General features: G+C 39.2%; 1 protein-coding gene across 1 annotated transcript; it reads left to right on the forward strand.

The window, feature by feature from the left end:
• Positions 1-563: 563 nt before the first annotated feature.
• HSPH1 (heat shock protein family H (Hsp110) member 1) lies at positions 564-22,895 on the forward strand. Its single transcript, XM_088522231.1, has 18 exons — positions 564-724; positions 1,665-1,722; positions 4,434-4,574; positions 6,350-6,472; positions 7,632-7,731; positions 10,173-10,306; positions 10,808-11,052; positions 11,820-12,048; positions 12,838-12,944; positions 14,368-14,501; positions 16,901-17,106; positions 17,919-18,050; positions 18,699-18,836; positions 19,241-19,366; positions 19,895-20,002; positions 20,109-20,228; positions 21,389-21,550; positions 22,022-22,895. Exons 1-18 carry the CDS (start codon positions 618-620, stop codon positions 22,220-22,222), a joined length of 2,571 nt encoding a protein of 856 aa, XP_088378357.1. The 5' UTR covers positions 564-617; the 3' UTR covers positions 22,223-22,895.
• The last annotated feature ends 260 nt before the right edge of the window (positions 22,896-23,155 follow it).

Below are 23,155 nucleotides of genomic sequence, written 5' to 3' on the forward strand. Positions count from 1 at the left end.
CCGCCACCCCCGCGGCCAGAGCGGAAGAGCGAGGCAGAGCCAAAGAGGGGCCGAGGAGACGCGGGGGGCGCAGGCGCGCGCGGGCCCTCTCACCGCTCCACGGTGTGACGGTTTAACCGCTTAACGGCCGCACGCCGATCCCGCCGCCCCCACCCCCAACGTCCGCCGGCCTGCACTCCCCGACCACGCCCCTTCCCGCTAGGCCACGCCCCCCTGCTCGGTGCTTTGACAGCGGCCGGGGCCGAGCCGCCCCGCCTCCTCCCCGCGCGGCTCCAATCAGAGCCGGCAGCGTCCGCCGTCGTCATGAGAACGGCGCGCATCACGGCAGCCCGGCGGCGCTGATTGGTCGGAATTGTTCGAGAACGCGGGCGAAGGCGGAAACGGAAGCCGCACGTGGAGCCGGCGAGTGGCTGCCGCAGTTTCTGGAAACTTCGCCTCATTGTCATATTTAAAGCGGAGGCGCCGGCCTCCCCCTCCTTGTCCTCCCGCCTCCCGCGCCTGGAGCGCTGTGCGCGGCACCGGCACCAGCGCCGGGACCAGCACCAAAGCCAGACAGCCGCAGCGCCGGGAGCCGCACGGAGCCAGAGCGGGGGCGCGCAGCCCCCGGCGGCGGGACCATGGCCGTGGTGGGCTTCGACCTGGGCTTCCAGAGCTGCTACATCGCCGTGGCGCGGGCCGGTGGCATCGAGACTGTCGCCAATGAGTTCAGCGACCGCTGCACGCCGTGAGTGCGGGGTGCAGGAGCCCTTCGTTGGGGAGGGGGTGCGTTAGCGGTCGGCGGAGGTGCTGGAAGGTGCTGGAAGCTTCTAGGGTGCCCGGGACGGAGGAGAGGGTAGTGCTAGGCTCGAGCCCCCAGTTCTGCCCCGAGAGGCTCTTAGGGTTAACCCGGGTTAACTTCCACGGGCATTAAGGGAGGCGGCCAGGCTGTAGGTTTGCGTGCCCTCGTTTCGTGCACAGCTGCGTGTTGCTGCGGGCGGTTAAAACCGTTTATTGCTTGGCGATGCACGCGAATAAATCAGTTTTGTAATTGTGTTGGTAGTGAAGTTTAGCAGCCTTCTTAATTAAAGCCATACCCCAGAGCTGGGTCCGTGTAAAACTGCAAATCTGAAAGTTCTAGATTTCGCCTATTTAAATTTAAATACGTCAAAAAAAAAAAAAGGGAAAAAAATCCTTCCCCCCCCCCCCCCATTTTTCCCCCTTTATTTAAAAGCCTTTTTTTTTTTTTCTCCCTTTCCTGGAGGTAGCTCAGCTGAGTGGCTTCTCTTCTGGCTGTGCAGAGCTGTTTGCCTTCATTCTGGGGTCAGGTGTAAAAAGCCTCAGGCTCAAAGCAAGAGTTGGAAAGTTGGGAGCAGCCAACCAGGGATGGGATGGATGGGATCTGGATGTGACATCTTAACTGTAATCATAATATTGAGCTGTGTGTGAATAAGCCATTGTGAAAAGCCCTGGATTTGAGCCAGGGCTGTAAAGCAGATAGAGCTCTTACTGTAGTGTGTTACCCCAAGCTATAAGAACATCACTTGAACAGAAACAGAGTTTCTAGTTTTACACTGTTTTTTTTTTTTTAAAAAAAAAAAACAAACTATCCATGGGAGTTCTCAGTACCATTTATGGTCCTTATGGTGTTAATTAGCCTTTTTTTTTTTTTTTTTTTCCTTTTGTAGATCAGTTGTTTCATTTGGATCCAAAAACAGAGCTATTGGTGTCTCAGCTAAAAACCAGGTAGGTAGCTTCCTGGCCTTGAGAGTTAACAGTAAAGCTGCTGGTGCAAAGCCTTGTTTAGGTACCAGTGTGTACCTATTGCTAAAATGAAATTAATTTCTTGTTGTCAGCTAATCATTTTACTTTAGAAATGTTGCAATGTTGCACTATGCTGCCATGCTTTCTGCAAAGAAATGATTAATACAAGTTGCTTTAGCAAGAACACAACTGCTCTCTTTTTTTGTTAACAGTAGTATCCTCCAGTTGAACACATTCATCTTCTAACGACCTGGTCATCAAGTTTCTTGTCCAACTGTTTGTTTATAGGAATTTCCAGCATTCAAAGGAAAGCATTTTTGTTTAAATAAGGGATATAGTTTCTTATAATTAGATGCGAATCAGACTCTTGACTCACGTTCTTAAAGCTATTTGGGTGCCTTGTTACCTTTGGCTTCTTTAAGATAAGCGCCCACCTATTCCGTGTGTGTTTTTTCTGTCGTGTGTATGTTTTTTTGTTTGTTTTTTAGTGTAGGCCTTTGGTTCTGTTTCAGGCCCTTGGAAAGGGACTTAAGGTGCTTGAAGAAATATTTGAAGTTGTCTTATATTCATATTTGCATTTTAAAAAATAAATCTTATTTCTGGCACATCTTAAAGTAGCTAACTAAATGCAGTAGTTAAATCCTCCAGGATTGTAACCTCTTGTTTGTGGGCTGTTACATAACTGCTGCCAGTATAGAGCAAGCATGCAGCCTGTGTTGACCCGTGCAGATCTCTTGTGTAGTAAAGACACTTCAAAGGGTTTCCATGGAGAGAACCCTAAAGGAGACTTCTTCCTGCTACAGCATTTCCCATCTTAATTTTCAGCAGCCGAGGAAATAAGAATAATTTGTATGTTCATGAGCGCACACATACATCTTCAGTTACAGGTTAACGGTGTCAGATAGTATACGTGTCCCTTTGCTTTTTATTTTTATCTTAAATTTAATTTTTATCATTACATCTGTTTATTTAGCTGTTGCCTTTTGCTGGTTTAAGTCATAAAATAATTATCAGTGTACAGAAGTAAATGAGATTTTATTCAAAACAAGTGACCTAAATTCTGCATAGATTCTCTTGAGGCTAACTGAAAGATATGACAATATTATTAGAACATTCTATTAAATCCTGTCCAGAACTTCAAATAAACTGAAAGGAAAGTAGATTAAATTGCACTTCAATGTGCGTAATGGTCTTGTGTTTTCTGCCTGTCCAGGACTTCAGTTGCCTTCAGACTAGCTAGCCCTTAAGGGATATTAATAGAATTTCTTTCTTAGTTGCCCTAGTAATTTAAGCATTATTATTTTTTTTTTTTTTTTGCCAGAAGAAAAGAATATGAAACTTAAAATGATAGAAGATTTCATGAAGGTTTTTCTGTAAATGTAGAAGTAACTTGACTTGGACAACAGAGATCTGTATTTGAGTGACCTATGGTGTTATAGCTGCATATATCAGGCAGGGATTACCTTACTCATTTGAGTAATATGTTCTTAATTTTAAAAAAAATCTTGACTAGTGACTTCAGGAATGTGACTATGTGAAAGCTCAGAATACTCAAAGGTGGTCTCTTACTCTGATGCTTTACCAGTTTGTTTGTTAAAGAAATTCTGTGATATGTTAGGTAAGTTTTGGCAGCACTGGGTGTGAGCAGTAATGTGTCATTTAGGCTACCATAATCTCTGTTTTCTTAGTTGTGACTAAGCAGAGAGGTGTTGAAACATGCTAGAGATCTAATGGCATAAAATTGCTCTAAAGATGTCATGAGATTTTTTTTTTTTTTTTCCCAAAAGAACAACTTTGAGTTTAATTCTAAATTAGGTTATCAAAAGTCACCAGAGTGTTTGTGCTGCTCAGCCCACTGCATAAGTATTATTTTTGCATCCACATTCTTCCACAGTACAGCTGTGAGTTAGGGCATTCAAGTAGTATGAAGTTGTGGCTGTACAAGTAATGAAACAGTGCCAGGAAATGTTTTTGGACACTAAACTTAAATACTTTCTTGTGTTAAAGCATGGTAATAGCTCCTGGTGTGGTTTTGGCTTGCATGAACTAGCGTTCCCCATTACAATTGCTGGGCCATGGCAGTTTGAGTGGGCTCTTGGAGGTATTTGCAGATATATTTGGGATGCATCTCTTCTAGGCCACTTGAGTCATCTGGAACGTGTCTCTGGGTGGGTTCTCGCAGTGTATTTCAGTATGTACTTTATACTGGCATTGATTCCAGAGTGTCTGGTGTTTCTAGGTGCTTGATGATGCAATTGTACCCCCTTTGGGTTGGGCACAGCAGTTCTTGTAACTGAGCAAGGGAACTGGTTTAAAAGTACCTTGAAAAAAAAAGGCAGCAAGTGGTGAACTGGATGAGGAGACTAATCAGCTTGAAATTGAGTAACTGAACAAACAACTGTTTGTGCTTAATGTAATGGGGGGGGGGCAAGGGGGAAACAATAGGAGGTGAAGTGACTGGGATTGCAGTGCCAGCTTGCAGGCAATGACATTGAAATTGGCTCCTAGATGGAGTTATTTGAATTGCAGTTAAATTAGATGGCTGAAGTAGCAGACACTGTAAATCCTATTACTGCTCACTGATTGCTTCAAGATTTGACTTGACTGGTGCTTGGGGGTTCATAGAGCAATGCTGGTCTGTAATGGAGGATGATTAAGAGTGGTTTTCAAAACATCCTGTTTTTGTTTTACAGCAAATTACTCATGCCAACAACACAGTGTCTAACTTCAAGAGATTTCATGGCCGTGCATTTAATGATCCTTTCGTGCAGAAGGAAAAAGAAAAACTGAGCTATGATTTGGTTCCTATGAAGAATGGTGGCGTTGGAGTGAAGGTAAATTTGCAGTACAAAGTTCCTTTCTTTTATAGGCAAATGGAAAACTTCATATTTCATCATTTAATCATTAAAATACAGGTTTCGTTTAATCTCTCTAAAGGTTTTCTTTAACCTTTCTCATACTGAGTGAGCTCTTGTGTGAATAGCCAACTAAATCTTTAAACAATGTATATTAATTATCAATTAAAGTCTCATTGCAATAAATTGCTCAAATATGAGCTTCCCTGGTGCAGGTTGCACATGAAGTTTGAACAGTTCAGGAGAAAGCTGTTAAGGTAATTACAAGGTTATATGAGTTTACTTTTAAGTATCCACCTTTCTCTGTCTCACATGGAACGCATTGCAACAATCTAATTACATGGTTAGGGGAACTCTAAAATCTTTGTTACAAGTGAGTGGCATCTTTAGTGAGCTGGCTGGTATCCTGTAACTTATTTGCAGCAGACCTTCAAAAAACATATTTACAGTGTAATTCCAGTTTGTGCCTTGCTTGCACTCCAAGTTTGTTGGAACAATGTGAGCTTTTTCTAGAAAAGAGGTGTACCTGCTAACACTAGATCCGTATACAGTTATCCTGCTTACTGGTATCCTCTACAGTTCTTTAGATTAATGACAGATTTGTTGACATAGGGGGCTATAATTCTGCTTCCCAAATAAGTATTCTAGCCTAGTTCTGGCTGTGGGCTTATGGTTGTATTTTTTGTTTATGGTTTTGTTTGTTTGTTTTCAATGCCTTGAGCTGTGCTTCAGAACTTTGGTGAAGATGAGGCAAAGTGTTGACTCTCTTCATAAGAGGTTATGCATTAGACTGAATTTTCATACTGGAAGGATAGTTACGTTTTACAAAAACAGGATGCTTTTTTAATGCAGATTGTGACTTGTAATTTTTAACAGCCCCAGAGAGAAATTAATGTTTTTCTCTAATTACAATAAGTCTTTCACTGTACAAGAAAGTTTAGTATTGAGAGAACAGTGCTACTTAATGGGTTTTTCTTGTTCTCAGTCTGTTTGGAGGACAAACTAATAAGTTCTATTTTATGGGGGGTGGTAGGGAATAATTTTTGAGAGTAAACTGAATAAGTAGCATTCACTTAGACTGGGCTATTTTGAGACTTGTTCCACTGAAATTGTAATGCCTGCTGGTTGCTTTTCCAAGTTGGAATGACGTGAATAAAAAGCAAGTGCTTTAAGAATCAGACATAAAGTGTTCTTTCTCTACACTATTCTAGTACACAGAAAACTGATAATTTTTGATGTTTTGATGTTCAGTTCTTCATTTTAAAATCATCGTCTTGGTGGCTAGGGTTTTAAGAGAGTTCCACATCCACTTTAAATATTGTGAACAGAAGTGCAAAAATGTCAGGAGGGCATAATTATTAGCATGTACTTCTGTACTTTTCTACAGTTGACAGTGGTTTTAATGATGGCTGTTTTTGTTTTTTGGCATAATAATGTGGGGCTGGGTCTTACCCGTTTTATACTCACTTCTTTCTAATTCACTTGAAACTCCAAGCTGTTTTCTCCATCTATGGAGCTAGTATTGTTTTTGATGCTTATCAAATCTGTATCAAAACAGTTACTGCTTCTACATTCTATAGAGTGGCAAAATCTTGAATTTACTATTTAAGTGGCAAACAAATTAAAACTGCCATTTACATAATGGGCTAATTAAGCTTGTCAGGTTGGGAGGAGGCAGAAGCATATCAAATCTTAAACATAAGATTTTTCTCCAGTTGAAAGTGTGGAATTGTTTCCCTGTTTTTCCTTTTCAGGTGATGTACATGGATGAGGAACACATCTTCAGTGTGGAACAAATTTCAGCTATGTTGTTGACTAAATTAAAGGAGACTGCAGAGAGTAACCTGAAAAAGCCAGTAACAGACTGTGTTATTTCTGTGAGTAATTGTAGCATAAAGGAACAGTTTGTTTTTTGGACTTCAACAATTGAGGGCATTTTTCTATGTGCATAAGGTGAAAAAGAAATCATGTAAGCATTTACAAAGGGATTAATTCTAACTAGCTTTAGAGCTTTAGACTTAAGGAAATCCCAGGGCATTTCCATATTCCAGTCCTTGAACTACTTCATCAACTCAGTCTCTAGGTGATGTCTGAACGTTTGGGTCCAAGAGCAGTTTCTGGATCTGTGTGTGTACTCTGCTGCAAACTGGATTCCATGTCAGAGTACACTACACAATGCAGTTATCTTTGTTATTGAAGTGTGCCCTCTGGCAGCTGAGAACTTAAACTTCTGTCCTGCTTTTATTCATCCTTTCAGTAATGTAATTTTTTCTTTCAATTTATGACTTCATGAAGTGACCTCAAGTAAAGAACAGTTGTTTCATTACACTGCTCAAGTATAAAATAACATTTGCTTCTCTGTGCATGTGACATTGAAAACTTTGCCTTTGCTATTAGAATAATTAGTTCTCCAGTTGATACTTGGAAAGTAGCTAGTGTTTTCTAATGTAGTTTCTGTCTTGGAGGACATCTGTGGTGTCTGTCCAAAGAGATCTGTAGCAAACTTTCAATAATTTACTCCTTCAGAATCTCTCTTTTTTTTTTTTTTTTTTTTTTCCTCTCCCTTCAAGTCACTTTGGCGCAAATTCTCTTTATTCATGTTATGTGTTATTTCTTTTTACCTCTCCTCTGTAATACTGCTATACTTTTTTTTTCTTGCGCGGGAATACATGAGCTAATTGTGATTGCGATGCTTCTGTGTGTCTCTGCATAATACTTTGTTGCATATGTTGCACCTATAATTCAAATTTGTTTCCCTGTTCAAGTTCCTACCATTTATATATAAATAATTCATTTGCTTCTTGTTTGTATGCGCTAGTTTGAATTGGCTGATGTTAGCCTAATTCCGTTTAGCTTGATTGAGCAGAATGTTTAAAGTCTCGATTTAGTACATAGTTGTATGTTAACACCTTGCAGTGAGCGAATTCCTTAAAGATGTAGAACAGCCACAATTTTTAAATGAAAATTTTCAAATGAACAGTGTTTTGCAATGTATTGTTTCCTGGAAATAACTTTGTTCTTACCTGCTCTCTTCAGGTTCCCTCCTTTTTCACAGATGCTGAAAGGAGATCTGTTCTGGATGCAGCTCAGATTGTTGGATTAAACTGTCTTAGACTAATGAATGACATGACAGCAGGTACATATGGTAGAGTTTCTATGAAGTTGGGTATGGTAAGGGTACACTTAAGTACTCTTAAGAAATACAGCTGTTTTTAAGTGGTCCAAGAAAACGTGTTTAAAATGGTTGTTTCTTTCTTCTTGACTTAGTGTCTTTCACTTTAATGTCCTCTGTATGCAAATGTAGATGTGATGATGCATTAGTGATAGCTATATTCCTGTGTGCTTAGATAAGTCATCACATATGTGTAGATGAGCTTAGTGCCCAGATTTTAACAGTTATCAGATTAAACACTTGATTCAAAAAAAACCCTTTAAATCTTCACCAATTAATTTTGAAAGTTTTTGTGATCAGAGCTGTGATCAGAGCTGTGTGTTTAAAAAAAAGATGTTTTAATTCTCTTTCTTGTTTTAAGGACACTAAAAAAATTGATAGAACAAATAGTTTATTTGGTCTTTTTTTACAAAGTAAATGTGTTATCCTGAATCTATTCCCTTTTTTTGAGTGTTTAATTGCTCACAAAAATGTGGGAGTTTTTTCTTGTTTGATGAAAACTTATGTTAAACATTCATTATTGATGCATTGGTATCCTCATGTTTTCTAGGATTATTTGCAGATACGCATCTCTGTAGTGGACATTGCCATTAGGTCAATACAGTATTAAGATTCTCACCTTGAGCAGTTTGTATATTTACACCTAATAAGGAACCAGCTGGACAGTATTAAAATCCTATTGCTCTGTGTTAGTGTTATCTGATTTCAGTCTAGTTTCTCATTTGTATAGCAAAGGCTTGTAGAGAGCATGTGGCAGTTTGAATTCTTGAGCTGGGTAAGGGTGGATCCCGCAGTAGATAGACCTGTCCCATGCTTGTGTGTGTTTAATCTGAAGTGTGGTATTCAGCAGGACTGCATGTCTCTTCAGTGTTGGAAGAGGAGGAGGAGTGACAAATATCCAGCAGTGCTTTTAACATTCAAATGCCATTTTTAAAATATTTATGCCCCCTGGCCACCAAAAAAATCCACACTAACTTGGCATTCCTAAAGAACCTTTCCAACCCTTGGCTTTATAGAGACAGACAGACAGAGGTAACTCTTTATGTCTGAGGAAGAGGTATTCAAAGAGGATCTTTGAGTCATGATGAGTGGTATGTGCCCACTAAAAGCCTTGCCACAAAAACCTTGTCACTTCCTTTTTCTGTTTATTCATCAGAACTCTTCCATCAGCTCAGTCTCTGGCTGTACATAAACTTTTCAGTACTTCATAGCAAAGATTGTTAGAGTTTCTGCCTTTGAGATGAACAGTCCCGAGGGATGCAAATAAGTTTTGTATCCTTCTCATTTTGTTTTCTTGTCTTGAAGGGAAGACGAGCCATCTTTTCAAACATTTTAAATTTAAGACTTTCTGTGGAACAGGTCCTGATTTATAGTAGAACAGAAAAATAATTTATTTCCTTTTGTCCTAATATAAGGCAAATACAGCTGCTGCCTCCTCTTGTGATTTATCAAGTTTTGTTCATAAGTTCAGTTTAGCTTGGCAGTAAAGGTAATGTCTTCAATCTGAATATAAAGACAAGAACATAAACATTAAATGAGTGGCCAGACCAACACACAGATCCAACCAAATTTAGATCTCAAAGATAAAACATGTAGAGGTATTTCATAGAGCTTCTGTTCTTATTTAAGCACCTGCTAATGGGTTGGCTGTAGGAGAGACTACTGCAGTACTGGGTGTTTTCTATAAACCTTAAGAGAAAAACACAGGCGAAAGAGTGTGCTGGGCTGTTGTCTTCTGTGTGGAATACAGAATCTGAGCAAGACGGAAAAAATATATGTCATGCCAAAAATCTCACCCTTTTCTACACTGAGTGGCTTAAACTCTCCAGGCTTTCATTTTTTCATCTTCTACTGCATCAATATTCATTCAGAATGCTGCTGCAAATTTTGTGTCATCCTGTGTTTACATGCCCTATTTCTTTCTATTTTGCACTCCTGGCACATTGTTGCCTGATATTCCCTGCTGAGAGCCTTTCCTTTGACAAGCCTCTGCTGCGTGTTCATAACATTCTCAGACAAAACCTTTATGCTGGAGGTATTCCTTTTAAATAAAACACCCTTTAAATATCCTTTTTTGTTACCCAGAAGCTTAGAACTGAGCTGTTGATAAACTGAGATCAGAGTAGATATCCCTTGAGCAGGGTCGTTGCTTTTTAGACTTGCATATTTAAACAGGTAGGGATAGATGTACATGACTGAGTAGGAGTTTTTTTTGCTTTTTCAGATTCTAGGGCTTGTATTAACAGCATACAACTTATGTATAAGTTATACTCTACTCTTGAAGTACAAGTCTGGTGTTCTCTTGCTGCTTTTCATCCTATAGCTAATGTTCACAAGGATGTGATGGCATATACTTGGAGACTCACTAAAGATTGCAGTGATAATGTCTGCCATTTATCTTACAGTGGCTCTGAACTATGGAATTTATAAACAAGACCTTCCAGCTCCTGATGAGAAGCCACGGATAGTAGTGTTTGTTGATATGGGCCATTCTGCATTTCAAGTATCAGCTTGTGCGTTTAACAAGAGTAAACTAAAGGTAGTTAAACTGGTTGAAAATAAAAGGCTTTATGAAACATAAGAATCAAATTATCTGTAATTTTATTTTGCTTAAGTGGGGAAATATTTAATGCATGTGCAGTGGCAAAGAGGTGAAAGGTGAAGATTACTTTTATCAATGCCCTTCATTTAGCATAGTTTTAAGCAGAGGCAGTAAATTGTTTGTTATACACCTATATAAGATATACATGATAGCTGGAGTCGCTCTTTTACCTATATGGGCATAGGTGTGCATTAAAAATGTGTTACTGTTTAGGTTGTGGTTGCATAGGGTTGTCATGTAGTTAAGAAGGCTTATTTCTGCCATTACAGCAAAGATCAATTTTTGGCTGATGTTGCTGATTAAAATAGATGCTGTGTGTTGGATCATAGCTGAATACACACAGCTTTTTCTGGAAATAGAAGCTTGATTTGAAAGACTCCTGCAACTTCTCCCCCGCCACTGAGAGTAAGACTAAATAATTGTATTCTTTTGAACCAGGTGCTTGGTACAGCGTTTGACCCTTTCTTGGGTGGAAGAAACTTTGATGGAAAGTTAGTAGATTACTTCTGTGCAGAAATAAAAGCAAAATACAAACTGGATCCAAAAGCAAAAGTTCGAGCTCTTCTCCGTCTGTATCAGGAATGTGAGAAGCTGAAGAAACTAATGAGTTCAAATAGCACAGACATTCCCTTGAATATAGAGTGCTTCATGAATGATACTGATGTATCCGGAAAAATGAACAGGTGAGGCCTAAGACAGGCTGTTGCTTTGTTGCCAGGTTTCTTAAGCTGATTTTCCACGTCCTAAAGAGACTTTTTGCAATAAAATTCAGGGCAAGAGCTGACGAGCTGTGGCACTTTCCTTCAATGCTTGAATAACTAAAGCTAAAATACACCGTTTGGCTACCTGAGCAGAGATGCATTGTTTGGGTGCAGTAATGTGTGCATGATAAGCATGGATTCTCTTTGTACAATGACACATTTTTAAAACCATATGGATGCATGGAAATCAGACTGGTGGGGTTGATTGGGCATTTTAGGTGTCCTCCAAGTTGAGGTAACCTAAATCCCCCAGCAACAAAGGGAACTTTTTTCTATGTGTCCTTACTGTATTGTAGATATTGACCAGGAAATGGTGGACAGAAACACTGTTATTGGAGGATGAGTTGATTATGACCTGGTGTAAATGTGGTTTTCCTTGTAAAGGGAGCATCAGTGCTCCCTTTGTGTTTGTGTTTGTAACCTCTGCTCAGAGGCAGAAATACAGAACCTGCCCAAACAATGCTTTCGTCTCGCAGTATAATTGATTAACTGTGATAACAGCATAGGAAAATGTAGAGCAGCTGTTCATGCACTGCCTTGTCTGTTGCTGTCACCTCAGCCCAGTCACAGGGGCTTGATCTTGTTGCAGTGCAGTTAACAAATGTGGCCAGGCTCAGTTCAGAAACAACACCAGGAAATCATAGTGGTGGGACAGGCATGTTTTTGGTTAATTTTATTCTGTTCTTTAGGTCTCAGTTTGAAGAACTCTGTGCTGACTTACTGCAAAGGATAGAGGTGCCTCTGCTTTCACTGATGGAACAAATACAGCTGAAAGTGGAAGATGTGACAGCTGTAGAGATTGTCGGAGGAGCAACCCGCATTCCTGCCGTCAAAGAGAGAATCGCTAAATTCTTTGGCAAAGATGTCAGTACTACATTGAACGCAGATGAAGCTATAGCCAGAGGCTGTGCTCTGCAGGTAGGCTACTGGCAGCACTTGATTCCTTACACTTCAGTTTCCTGGGAGCACTCATGTGGAGAGCTAACCAAGCAGGCGGTTAGGAGAAATACTAACAGACCAGAGAAGAGAACCGTGTTCAGAGTGGTTCCTTTAAAAGTGGGCAAGGAAACATACTTGTTCACTGGTCTCCTCATGGAACTGTTGTGTTAGAGTTCACAGTATTTCTGTGGCATGCTGTTTTATTTGAAGTACTGCTTTTATTTATTTATTTTTTTGAGCAAAACATTTCTTCCTTCTTTTTCTGTCTTACTGATTCTCTTATTTCACTTCCTCTTCCCTTTTTTCTTTATCCTATTTTACTAATTGCTTTCTCTTACAAGCAGTTAATTCTCTGCAGGGAAGGATGCAGGAGCTGTAAGATTTTCTTCTAGGGCTAGGTAGTGCAGCACTTCCATTCTTTGCAGTCTTGCTATTTCTTTAGACTTCATTTTCACAAGGCATAGTAAAAACTGACATTCCTAGATTAAATGTTTGAACCAAGAATAATTGGGTTGTCTTAAGTGGACCAAATGTCTCACCAATTCAAAGAGTATAAATACTTCCATAGTGTGTGTGTGTGTGTGTTTTTTTTTTTTTTTTTTTTTTTTAAACAGATTTCATTAAAATCAAGCAACTCGCCTAACTTGATTTTAGTAAAGCCAATGCAGTTCTCATTTTCCTCTGCTTATAGAGAGATGTTTTAATGCATTGGGTGGGCAGCAGGAGCAGAAAGTTAATGAACTATAATACATGTCTGTTTTCTTTTAGTGTGCAATTCTTTCCCCAGCTTTTAAAGTGAGAGAATTCTCTGTGACAGATGCAACACCATTCCCAATATCTCTTTTGTGGAACACAGAAGCTGAAGACACTGAAGGGTAAGTACCTCAAAATACAGTTTTCAGAAAGTTTTGGACTTCAGAATTCAAAGATAAGGTTCTTGATTCAATTTAAATTATATTGACATTTTAATGCAGAGCTTGTGTGGGTTCTGCACCAGAGACTGACAGCCGGGTTCTCTATAAAAGCATGAGTTAGTTTTAGCCATAAATATCTTCATAGTTTTTAAAATTAAATATTTACAACTTAAATAAGCTGTCAGCTGATGTTTTGTTTCCTTGTTATTTCCCACATCTGTGATATTAACTGCATGAATGAGAACTTTTTTAACTCAAGGACTTCCTAATGCCTATTATTTACTGCTTTAATATGAACATTATGAATTATGTAAATGTTGTTACCTTCTGTGGCTATTGATTGTCCAGCTGAAAGCACAAGTGAGGGTTTAACCCTTCTGAGGTTTCACTGACTCACTTGGCTGGAAGGGAGAAGAGATTTCTTGTAATGGCAGTGTCTTAAGACGGTGCCATTAATTATGTCATGCCCTTGGGAAATGCAGCTCTTGCTGTTTAGGCTGTACAGCGAACTAAATTTTACCTTGATAATTTAGGGAGAATAGTAGAGGGATCTGTTCACTGTTTTTCTGTGTTCTCTGTAGTTTAGCTTTTGGTCTTTGTATCTTTCTTCTGGGAAGGAACCTAATGCTTGTAATGTTAACCTGTACTTTCTTCTTAGAAGCCTGTGACCTACCAAGTGAAATACATCTCATGTTTAGGTTGCCAGATGGCTCTTTCCACAGTTAAGAGATTAAAAAAAAAAAGTTGGAAATTAGAAAGAATCAGAGTGACAAAAGAAGAGGACAGAGTCTAGAAAAAGAACCAAGCTGTGGGATATGAAATTTCCCCCCTGCTTCTCTCTCTCCCCTCCACTCCCTTTGCTTCTTTCCTAACTCTGCATTCTCTCTCAGCTCCTTTGTCATATCGAGGAAGGAATAATAATCTGGTGTCAGGATTCTCAGCTGAGCCATAGAACACAAATGAGTAAGGAATTAACAGGCCTATAATTAGTTTTTTGAGCCTAACTGAGGAAGGGTGCAAATTATGATTTAAATTATGCTGTTCCAAGCTCTGAGTAACATCTCTGGAGGAAACAAATTTTGCAGGTCTGGTGATTGTCTATCACTCAAGATTCCACCTACATCTAAACTTACTTGCTTCTGAGACTCAGATCAAGAGTGGAGTAGGGTAATTTGGCATCAGAGTACACAGTGGTAAATCCTCTCCTTACACTTCTCTTCTTCATCCCACCCCCTCCATCTTCCTAAGCAGTAGCAAAGACTTTATTGGAAGTGTCCTGAAAGGTAAATTTGTCCAAGCAGAGTGTTTTCTCTGGAAGCTTTTTGTTTTAAGATTAGAAATTGTCAACTAAAACATTAAGACTGATGCTTTCCCTTAATTCTAGGGTCCATGAGGTGTTCAGCAGAAATCATGCAGCACCATTCTCCAAAGTTCTTACCTTCTATAGGAAAGGACCATTTGAACTAGAAGCTTTTTATTCTGATCCTAACGGAGTCCCATATCCTGAGGCAAAAATTGGTAAGCAGATATTCTGGAAGTGATGCTATCTGCCATTGCTTGATCTCAGTATTGGTCTTAAATCAACCCTGCAATAGTAACATGCTGCATACAGCTGTGTGATGGTTGTATATTTAATCTTTTATGTCTGGAGGATTCTGTTTTCAGCAGTTCCATTTCAGAGGTAACAGTTTAGTTTTTGCCTAGCTTCAAAAGATGCCTGAGTGTGAACAGAGGAGAGAACTGGAACGTAATGGCCAGGACTAGAATGGGGCTATAACAGCTTCTGAACTTCTTTCAGTTCTCTTTTCTGCCTTTCATGAAAGCAAGCTAGGAACTGTATATAGAAAACTGAAGTGGGAATTATCTAGTGGTAGTGCAACCATTAAACAGCTTAATTATTAGTATTGCAGTTTTCTGTACCTGCTGGATTTTTCCCTTAATGTTGGGTAAGTTTTAATCAAGACAGACTGAGACCTTGGCAGCTACAAGACTCTGGTAGTGATTTGAATTGGATTGGTGACACTTACGAACAGCTGTTTTTGTCAAAGTGGTCAGATGTTGACAATTTAGAATGCAGAGAGATTTTGATGGTAAAGGGGTGGGTCAGTCAAATACTTGCTCTTTAGTTCCATGCATGGAATCAGATGTTACCTGTTTGCACACTAGGATTAAGAAAAGTTTGTTACTAATTATCAGGTAACTGTTTTTGGTTGGTATTTCAACTGCTATTACACTATTTCAAGGTGGTAAAAAGAAAGACAAATCACTCTTAAGAAAACATATGTTCTTCTGTATTGTTTCATTTATTTGATTTTTCTCTTATTTGTGTATTTGTTTATATCCAAACTATCCGTTGATTGGGTATTAACCAACAGAACTGCTATACAGTACACTTATCATTGGAATGGTAGTATTAAAGATAAACTTTCCAAATACTTTGGAGGTGAATGGGAGACTACATAGAGCAAAAGCATCTCCATCTGATTTAGTGATACTTTGCTTAATATATAATGCACTACAAGGTTAAATGTAATTATTTCTAACAGGAACCATCAATTGCTTTCCTTATTTTGAAGTAAATGTTGCATGGTGGTTTCACTCCTGGTCACAAAAATAAAATACTGTATGTCTTAGAAACCAGCACAGTATTCTGTAGTCACAGAAACAACAGACTTGAAATAACAATTATGGAGATGGAAAAAACAATAGTGAGATTTGTCTGTCCAATTCAATGGCTATAGCAGATGAAAAGATGTTTTAACTGCTGGTCTGCAAACTGAAAATGGAATTTAAAAATCGGGTTTGTTTTGGCTTGCCCACCAGTCTGCTCAGAACAGAGTTGTTAATGGGTCTGAGTGAGTCAGTAGTTGGGATGTAACTGTCAAAAGCAAGGATGGGTCACAACCCAGTGTTACTGGATTTGCAAGAGGGGATTAAGTCTTTAACCTATAAAGTAGCCAGATAAAAGTTCATATGCATGAGCACCAGATCCACGAGAACAAAACGGTGCATGTGAGTGTGAGAAATCAATGAATTGCTACTTACCAGTTACACAAGTGTCATAATCGCCAGGTTACTGTTCTGGTGACAAACAACCAGGGAGAAAAAATATTTGTCTGTTTTTAAGCTAATGTCAAGGAGATCTGACTCTTCATATGCTTTTAAGCTGGTGGTCTATTTATTTCAAGTATTACAGTGGCTGCAAAATTGCACTCTGCTTCAGTGCAAAGCATACTAACAGGCTTATATGGATATTAGAAATGATTTTTATGCTTCCAAAAATTCTGTTCCCATACTGGATAATAAAGGGTCTTTTGAAAAGACACTCAAGCCAATTCCAAAAATTGTATCATAGACAGCCCAGTTATGGGAGGGCGAAGCACAACTATGGGAGGGTGAGTTTTACTTAAGGTATTTATTCTGTGTAACTGGTGTCAGGAAAAGCTACCCTTGTTGAAGAAAATGAACATTTTTCCCTTTTAAGTTGCAAGCAAAAATATGCTAATATTTGCCCTAATTTTGTGTCTTCAGTAGTATTAAGCTCATTTTGGGGACTCACATGTGCACAGATGGTAAGGGATTGTAAAGGCTTTTGGAACTTACTACTGAAGTTCTATCTCTTTTCAAATCTATCAAAAAGATATTAAAAAGAACATTCAATTTTGTCTTGGATTTGTGTGCTGAATTTTACAAGCCTAAAAAATAAGGTGAAATCATGTCTTTAATACTAGGCAGAACTGGCATTAAACAGGAAAGAATCTGCAATGATATTTTTGGAGGGAATCCATGAGCAATGAATTGGCTTTGCTAGCGTGATCAAAGACATAGATAGCCTTTTGTATGGAAGAGAGGGATGTTACTTAACTCTGTAATGTTATCTGGTTAATGCCACCCTGTGAATATTCTTTTGGTTTTAGGTAGGTATGTTATACAGAATGTGGCAGCCCAGAAGGATGGGGAGAAGTCTAAAGTCAAAGTGAAAGTCCGTGTCAATACTCATGGCATTTTCAGTGTGTCTACGGCATCCATGGTTGAACCAGTTAAAAATGAGGAGAGTGAAGATGTCACTGTTGAGACTGAAGTCGAATCTCAGGACCAGAGGCCTCCTGAAAATTCGAATGATGTGAGTTGATCTTTCTCATGCATCAACATCCTTACTGATGACAGTGCATTCTGCAGTTAAATACTTAAGAAAATAACTTTTTAAGGAGGCAAGTGAGGTTAATTTTGAGATGTTCAGTGCTGTCGGGGGGGGGGAAGAACTTTATAAAAATGGGAAAAAATTAGTGCTGCTGTCCTGAAAAATAAAAAAGTGTATTTTGAAATGAACTGTAGAGTCTCTTCAGAAAGTGTCAAGTTAGCTCTAATATAACCAAACGGCAGCAGGAGGGTGGACTTTCTTGCAGCTGTTTATCTGTGTACTCTGAATAGCGGAACTCGGTTGGGAGCATGTGTCATCTCTGCTGTCTGTAGTGATGGGGTTTGTTTGTAATCCTGCCAAGTATTAGCCAAGTTTTGAAACTTCTTGTGGAAGAACTGAATTGTTCTGCAGTATTGAAGGAGGGGGGGACAGTGGGGAATAATGCAATATTGTTACTTTGGACTTGATGTTTAAAGAATTTGAGGGGATGTAAAACTGAGAAGCTGTGATCCAGTAAAATAAAAGCCACTTTCAGTAAAAGACAAGTGGTAGCACGCACACACACGTGAGTTTTAAGCTGTGAGCCTGGCACTGGCATCATTTTCACAAAGTCTTACCTGAATTGTGCCTAGTCGGTGTCGTTGCTAGTTCAAGCCTGTATGTCTGCGTGTGCACAGAATGTTCTCTAGGGCACACAGTACAGCACGCGTGTCAGCAGTGAAGTGCCCTCTAACTTCTATTAAGTACAAGTGCACATGCCTTCTACATCCTTTGTGCCTGGGCTTTCATTTCAGAAAAATATCCAGCAAGAGAACAGTGAGGCTGGAACACAGTCCCAGGTACAAACTGATGGTCAGCAAACGCCACAGTCTCCCCCTTCATCAGAACCTCCCTCTGAAGAAAACAAAATCCCAGATGTCAAGAAAGTGAGTGACCCTTTAACTCTGTTGAAAATGTTGTACTCTATTATGGTGGCATTAAGATGGTAACATATTCCAGAAAAGTAAGGAACTTGGTGCTCAGGACCGCTTTCCTTTATTTGCTTTTTATTATGGAAAATGATCTGTATAGATTTTAATGATTTTTTTCAAAGAGCTCAGAAAATTCCTGTAAGGAGAAAGTCTCTCTACCACATCCCTGTCTCTATGCAGTGTTACAGAGCTAACTGGTTTAGGTTGCAGAAAATTCCATTTAATGGCTGTTAGAGATCAAGCTTATTAGATCTACTGAGAGAAGCTGAAATTGTGGATTCTTAAAACAGGAAACAACCTTTGTGAAAAACTGGAATTCGCATAATACTTGTAGTAGTTTGCTTTTATGTGGATGGAAAGTGTTCTTTTTTTCCACTTCTGGAAAAACTGCAGAGATGGATTATATATCTGGAAGATGCCCTTTCTGTTGCTCAGTACTTTCCATGAAGTAGACTGTAAACAACCTAGGATATGACGTATAATCCCTGAAAGGGAAGATGTCTCAAATGTATGTTGAAAATTATGAATCTCTGCGTGTTCTAAGTGTTACATCATCAGAAAGAAGTCAGGAACTTTATCTTATTCTTCTTCTCTCCAACTCAGACAAATGAGAAGAAAGGTGATCAGCCTCCAGAAGCTAAAAAACCCAAGATAAAAGTGAAAAATGTGGAACTGCCTATTGAAGCTAACTTGGTTTGGCAGTTAGGAAAAGATCTCCTCAATATGTATATTGAAACAGAGGTGAGTTAGTGTGGTTAGGCTGCTTTCTTGATTACAGTTATTTAACATTTCTCTGCTTTTTATGGCAACTTCTGATCTTTTAATGTAACACTGAAATGCAGACTGACACCTAATTTCCCATGAGCTAACACACAGCATTAACATATAGCTGACAAGTGTTGATCAAAAAGTGTCATTTATACTGATAGCATCAGAACAGTATTCCCTGCTGTGAGCACAGATTGGTTCAAGCTGTTAAATCTAGAGAAGGACATCCCATTTCTTCAGGTAAGTCCACTATGTAACTATAGGAATGTTAGCAGTTATGTGAACCAAGGCCTCTGGGGGACTGTTTCACAGAAGTCATGCTTTTTGTGATGCCATTTTAATATAAATAATTAAAACACTTTTCTGATAATATTCAGGGTAAGATGATTATGCAAGACAAACTGGAAAAAGAAAGAAATGATGCAAAGAACGCAGTGGAGGAATATGTGTATGAGTTCAGAGACAAGTTGTCTGGACCATATGAAAAGTTTGTTTGTGAAAAGGTAGGTTACAGCCTCAAGAGCTTCTCCAAAACATTATTATCAATATATGTTCTGTATTATTTGGTCAAGCTTCATCATATGCATCCTGGAAGTAGTTGAAAATCATTACTTATTTAAATGGCTGTGACTGAAGAATTAGCTTCTCAGTTTGGCAAATGGCATATAGCCCTGAAAGCAAACTTTGTCATCAGGGAAAAAAATGTTTACTTAAAGTTGCTGACTGGAAATGGAAGCTGTATTACAGCTGTAATACAGCATCTATAACCCTTCGGTTATAGAATTCAAGCTTCAAGCACTGTCCAAATCCAAGGCAAACAATTACAAGTGCTGCCTATGCTGTGGACTTCTGTCTTTCCTGTTTAAGAGACGGGTATGATTTAATTGCCTTAATGAAGCAAAAGCTGCAGTAGAAATGCAGTTTTCCTTCAGGAAGCTAAGAATTAATGCTTATATTTAACTGTCCTGTATCTATAAGAAACATAGTTGATCCATATTTTGATGTTCAACATGTTGAATTCTGGTACACAGGATCTGCAAGGGTTCTCTGCACTCCTGACAGAGACAGAAGGCTGGCTCTATGAAGAGGGTGAGGATGAAGCTAAGCAGGTGTATGTAGACAAACTGGAGGACTTAAAGGTAGGTCTGTTTGTATGCCCCAACAGCAAAATTTCCAAAATACCACCAGAAACAGTGTAAATGGCTGTTAATGAACTCTCTAATATATAAGAAATGCTTTTTCTAGAAATTAGGTACTCCAATTGAAATGCGCTATCAAGAAGCAGAAGAGCGACCGAGGCTCTTAGAAGAACTGGGACACAGGCTCCAATATTATGCTACGATAGCTGGGGAATTCAGGAATAAAGTAAGTGCCCTGATCTTTCTTTTCCCTGAGCCCCACCAGCTGGCAGAGATTTCAAAATCACTTTCAGATGACCTGCAGTTTCTTATTGTATAGGTGATGAAGTTAACACCGTAATTGTCACCCCATACTCAGCTTCAGTTGCTTTTTATGTTTCTGCATATTTTCAGACACAAAAGGACATTCTCATAAGAAGTGAAGGGTAGACCATAGTCTGATTGCTGATCTTTTAAAAGCCCATCTGACTACTTTGAAGGTGTGCAGGTGTGCATTAAAGTTATACAGTCCTTTTTTTCCTCTCCCAGGAATGGATATTCCAATATTCCATTCCTGTGCTGGTTGAGAAGCATGAGCATAAAGGACAGATCAGGCTAAACTAAAACATATGTCACATCATATATATGATTTACCGCTTGTTGTCGCTGGCATTTGAAAATGCCTTTCTTCATAAGCATGCCTGCCTCTGAAAACCTAGCCCATAGCTTTCAGCTTAGCAGTTTAGGGTAGCTCAAACTAAATTTGACATTGAAACTTGCAGCAGAAACAGTTTTGTCTTTACAGCTGTAGATTATAAAAACGTTTTTAAGTGAACAATGCAGTACTATTACATAGTCTTGAAATAACTAGTATCATTGAATACAACAGGTTTAAGTTTCAAATCCCTCTTCAGAATTCCCAATCAAAATCATAGGTTGTGTTGCTGGGTTAGTTACTTTATTAGTTACTTGCCTAGCTGTTAGCATTGCGCTGTGGGGAATGTTTCCCAAAGCTGAGCCACTCTGAGCTTTCCCATTCTGAATGCCACAGAATAGCCTCATCCCAACTGCCCTGGGACCTCTTCAGACTCCCCAGAGAGAGAAGGCAGTTTCCTTCAGCAGTTGTTTCGAATGTCATGTTACCTTATTGCATGACCAGCCTGTGAAGCCTGGATTCCCCTGTGTAAACTAGCTCTCTTGCTTGGTTGTTGGACAAAGGAAGCTTTATTTTGACACCTATATTTCTTGGTCTCTCTTGCTGTAATAGATCTGGCTTGTTGCCAACTTACGTTTATTTTCAAAACCAGTGAAGATGATAAATAGTAATTAATTGGAATAGTCTTGTCATAACCTGATGACAGCAAACCTGACATTGTTAACTAATTTAACACATCTGCATTTGTGCAGGATGAGAAATACATACATATTGATGAAATGGAAATGATGAAAGTAGAGAAGTGTGTTGGTGAAGTGGTGGAGTGGATGAATAATGCTGTAAGTGCACAGGCTAAGAGGAGCTTAGATCAGGATCCAGCTGTGCACTCACGTGAAATTAAGGCAAAGCTACAGGTAAGTACTGAAATAAACTGAGTTTGGAGGCTGGTGCTAAAACTAGAACAGCCTTTTTGGAGTTTCACTTCACATTTAATCTCACTGCTCTGGTGTCCTTAAAGTGTAGTTAGAAACTACAGGTAGCATGTGCTTCAGTGGAAAGCAGAGCAGCTTTTAATACTGCATGTGGTCCTGGAGAGCTATAGACATTTTATGTCTTTCAGACATTTTGAAAAATCAGATTGTTTTTGTATTACTGGCAGCTGCAGAATAATTTTGAAAGACATTTAAAATACAAGACATTAAATGAAGTACTTTATCCATGGAGCTTTTATTAAGTCAGTTAAGTTAGCTCAGAGTGCAGTCTGTACATGTCAGTTTGGCCTCAGCAAGCAAGTAAAGAGACCAGTTTGAAGCATTAAGAAGCACAGGGCTCAGTATACTCTGGTAAAGCCAGCAGGTCCTTTATTGAGCTCCATCTCCTTGCAGGAGCTGAACAATATCTGTGAGCCTATTGTCACACAACCCAAACCAAAGGTTGACTCTCCTAAGGAAGAAAATCCATTAAATGAACGGGGTGATTATAAAAATGAAGATATGGGAGATGACGACAAAAATTCTGAAATGCCCCAACAAAATGGCGAATGTCACCCAAGTGATCAAAACACCATGAGCATGGACTTGGACTAAACCACTGCACTTGCAGCAAATTGCTTCATCCCATGACAGAAGATATTTTTGCTGTCGTATGTAATGGGAGTTGGGGGGGCAGGGGAGGATGTATTGTTTTGGAAACTATTTATATTTTTTCTTAAAAATTGTCTGGAATATGCTGTATTATGGGAGGAGGAATAGTAATAGTGGTGGTCATGACTATCCTAAAAGGAAAATTGCCTTGGTAACTTTCAGATTCCTGTGGAATTGTGAGTTCATACTAAGCTTTTGTGCAGTATTTAACCATTTGCATCACTAAAGATGAAAAGAAGCCCTTGCTCTGAAATATACTGCTCCTTCAAGATGTTATAGCTGAAACCTTCGTAGGCATTTGTAGATGCCAAGGTAGTTTTCTTTCATCTGGACATCTAATTGGGTATGTCAATAAAAAGCCAGTGTCTATCCTATTCATAAGGACTTTCCAGAAAAATCCTCCTGTTCTGAGGCTTTTGACCACTGCAGTCCAAAGCAGTTATCGGATAATAAGATGGTGAAATGTGTTAGTAGCATGCGGAAACGCTTACGTTTCGTCTCCTGCTAAACAATACATTTTTCATGTGGGGTACATAAAATGAAGGAAATGCTAATCCTGTTAGTGTTATTGTGAAGCCTTTTAATGAGCTTTAAAATAAAGTTCATTTTACTGGTATCTCCTGACTTGTTGGCTTTAGTTATGTTCAGTACTTCTGGTATAAGTCAGTACCTTCTTCACTGTTGATGGCAGATACCCAAGGCCCCTGCTTTGCTTTCCTGTGCCTGAGTCCTAAAAAGCTGCAGCTCTCTGGCTTAGCACAGTATGGTTTGTTTAGTAAGCTGAAAGGAACAAGTGCTTAACCAAAGAGACAAATATTGCTTTTTCCTTGCCCTGAAGAATGAGCACAGCTGAAGGAACCCAAAAATTTCACAAAC

This window comes from Tinamus guttatus, unplaced genomic scaffold, assembly GCF_059628265.1.
Source record: "Tinamus guttatus ecotype Peru unplaced genomic scaffold, ASM5962826v1 Tinamus_guttatus_pri_ptg000150l, whole genome shotgun sequence".
NCBI classification, from domain to species: domain Eukaryota; kingdom Metazoa; phylum Chordata; class Aves; order Tinamiformes; family Tinamidae; genus Tinamus; species Tinamus guttatus.

Bases quoted from the DNA above. Each gene is read 5' to 3' on its own strand.
- HSPH1 (XM_088522231.1), top strand. From the start codon at position 618: ATGGCCGTGGTGGGCTTCGACCTGGGCTTCCAGAGCTGCTACATCGCC. The intron at 7,732-10,172 runs GTACATATGGTA...TTTATCTTACAG, and splicing joins AATGAATGACATGACAGCAG to TGGCTCTGAACTATGGAATT. The intron at 18,051-18,698 runs GTGAGTGACCCT...TCTCCAACTCAG, and splicing joins AAATCCCAGATGTCAAGAAA to ACAAATGAGAAGAAAGGTGA.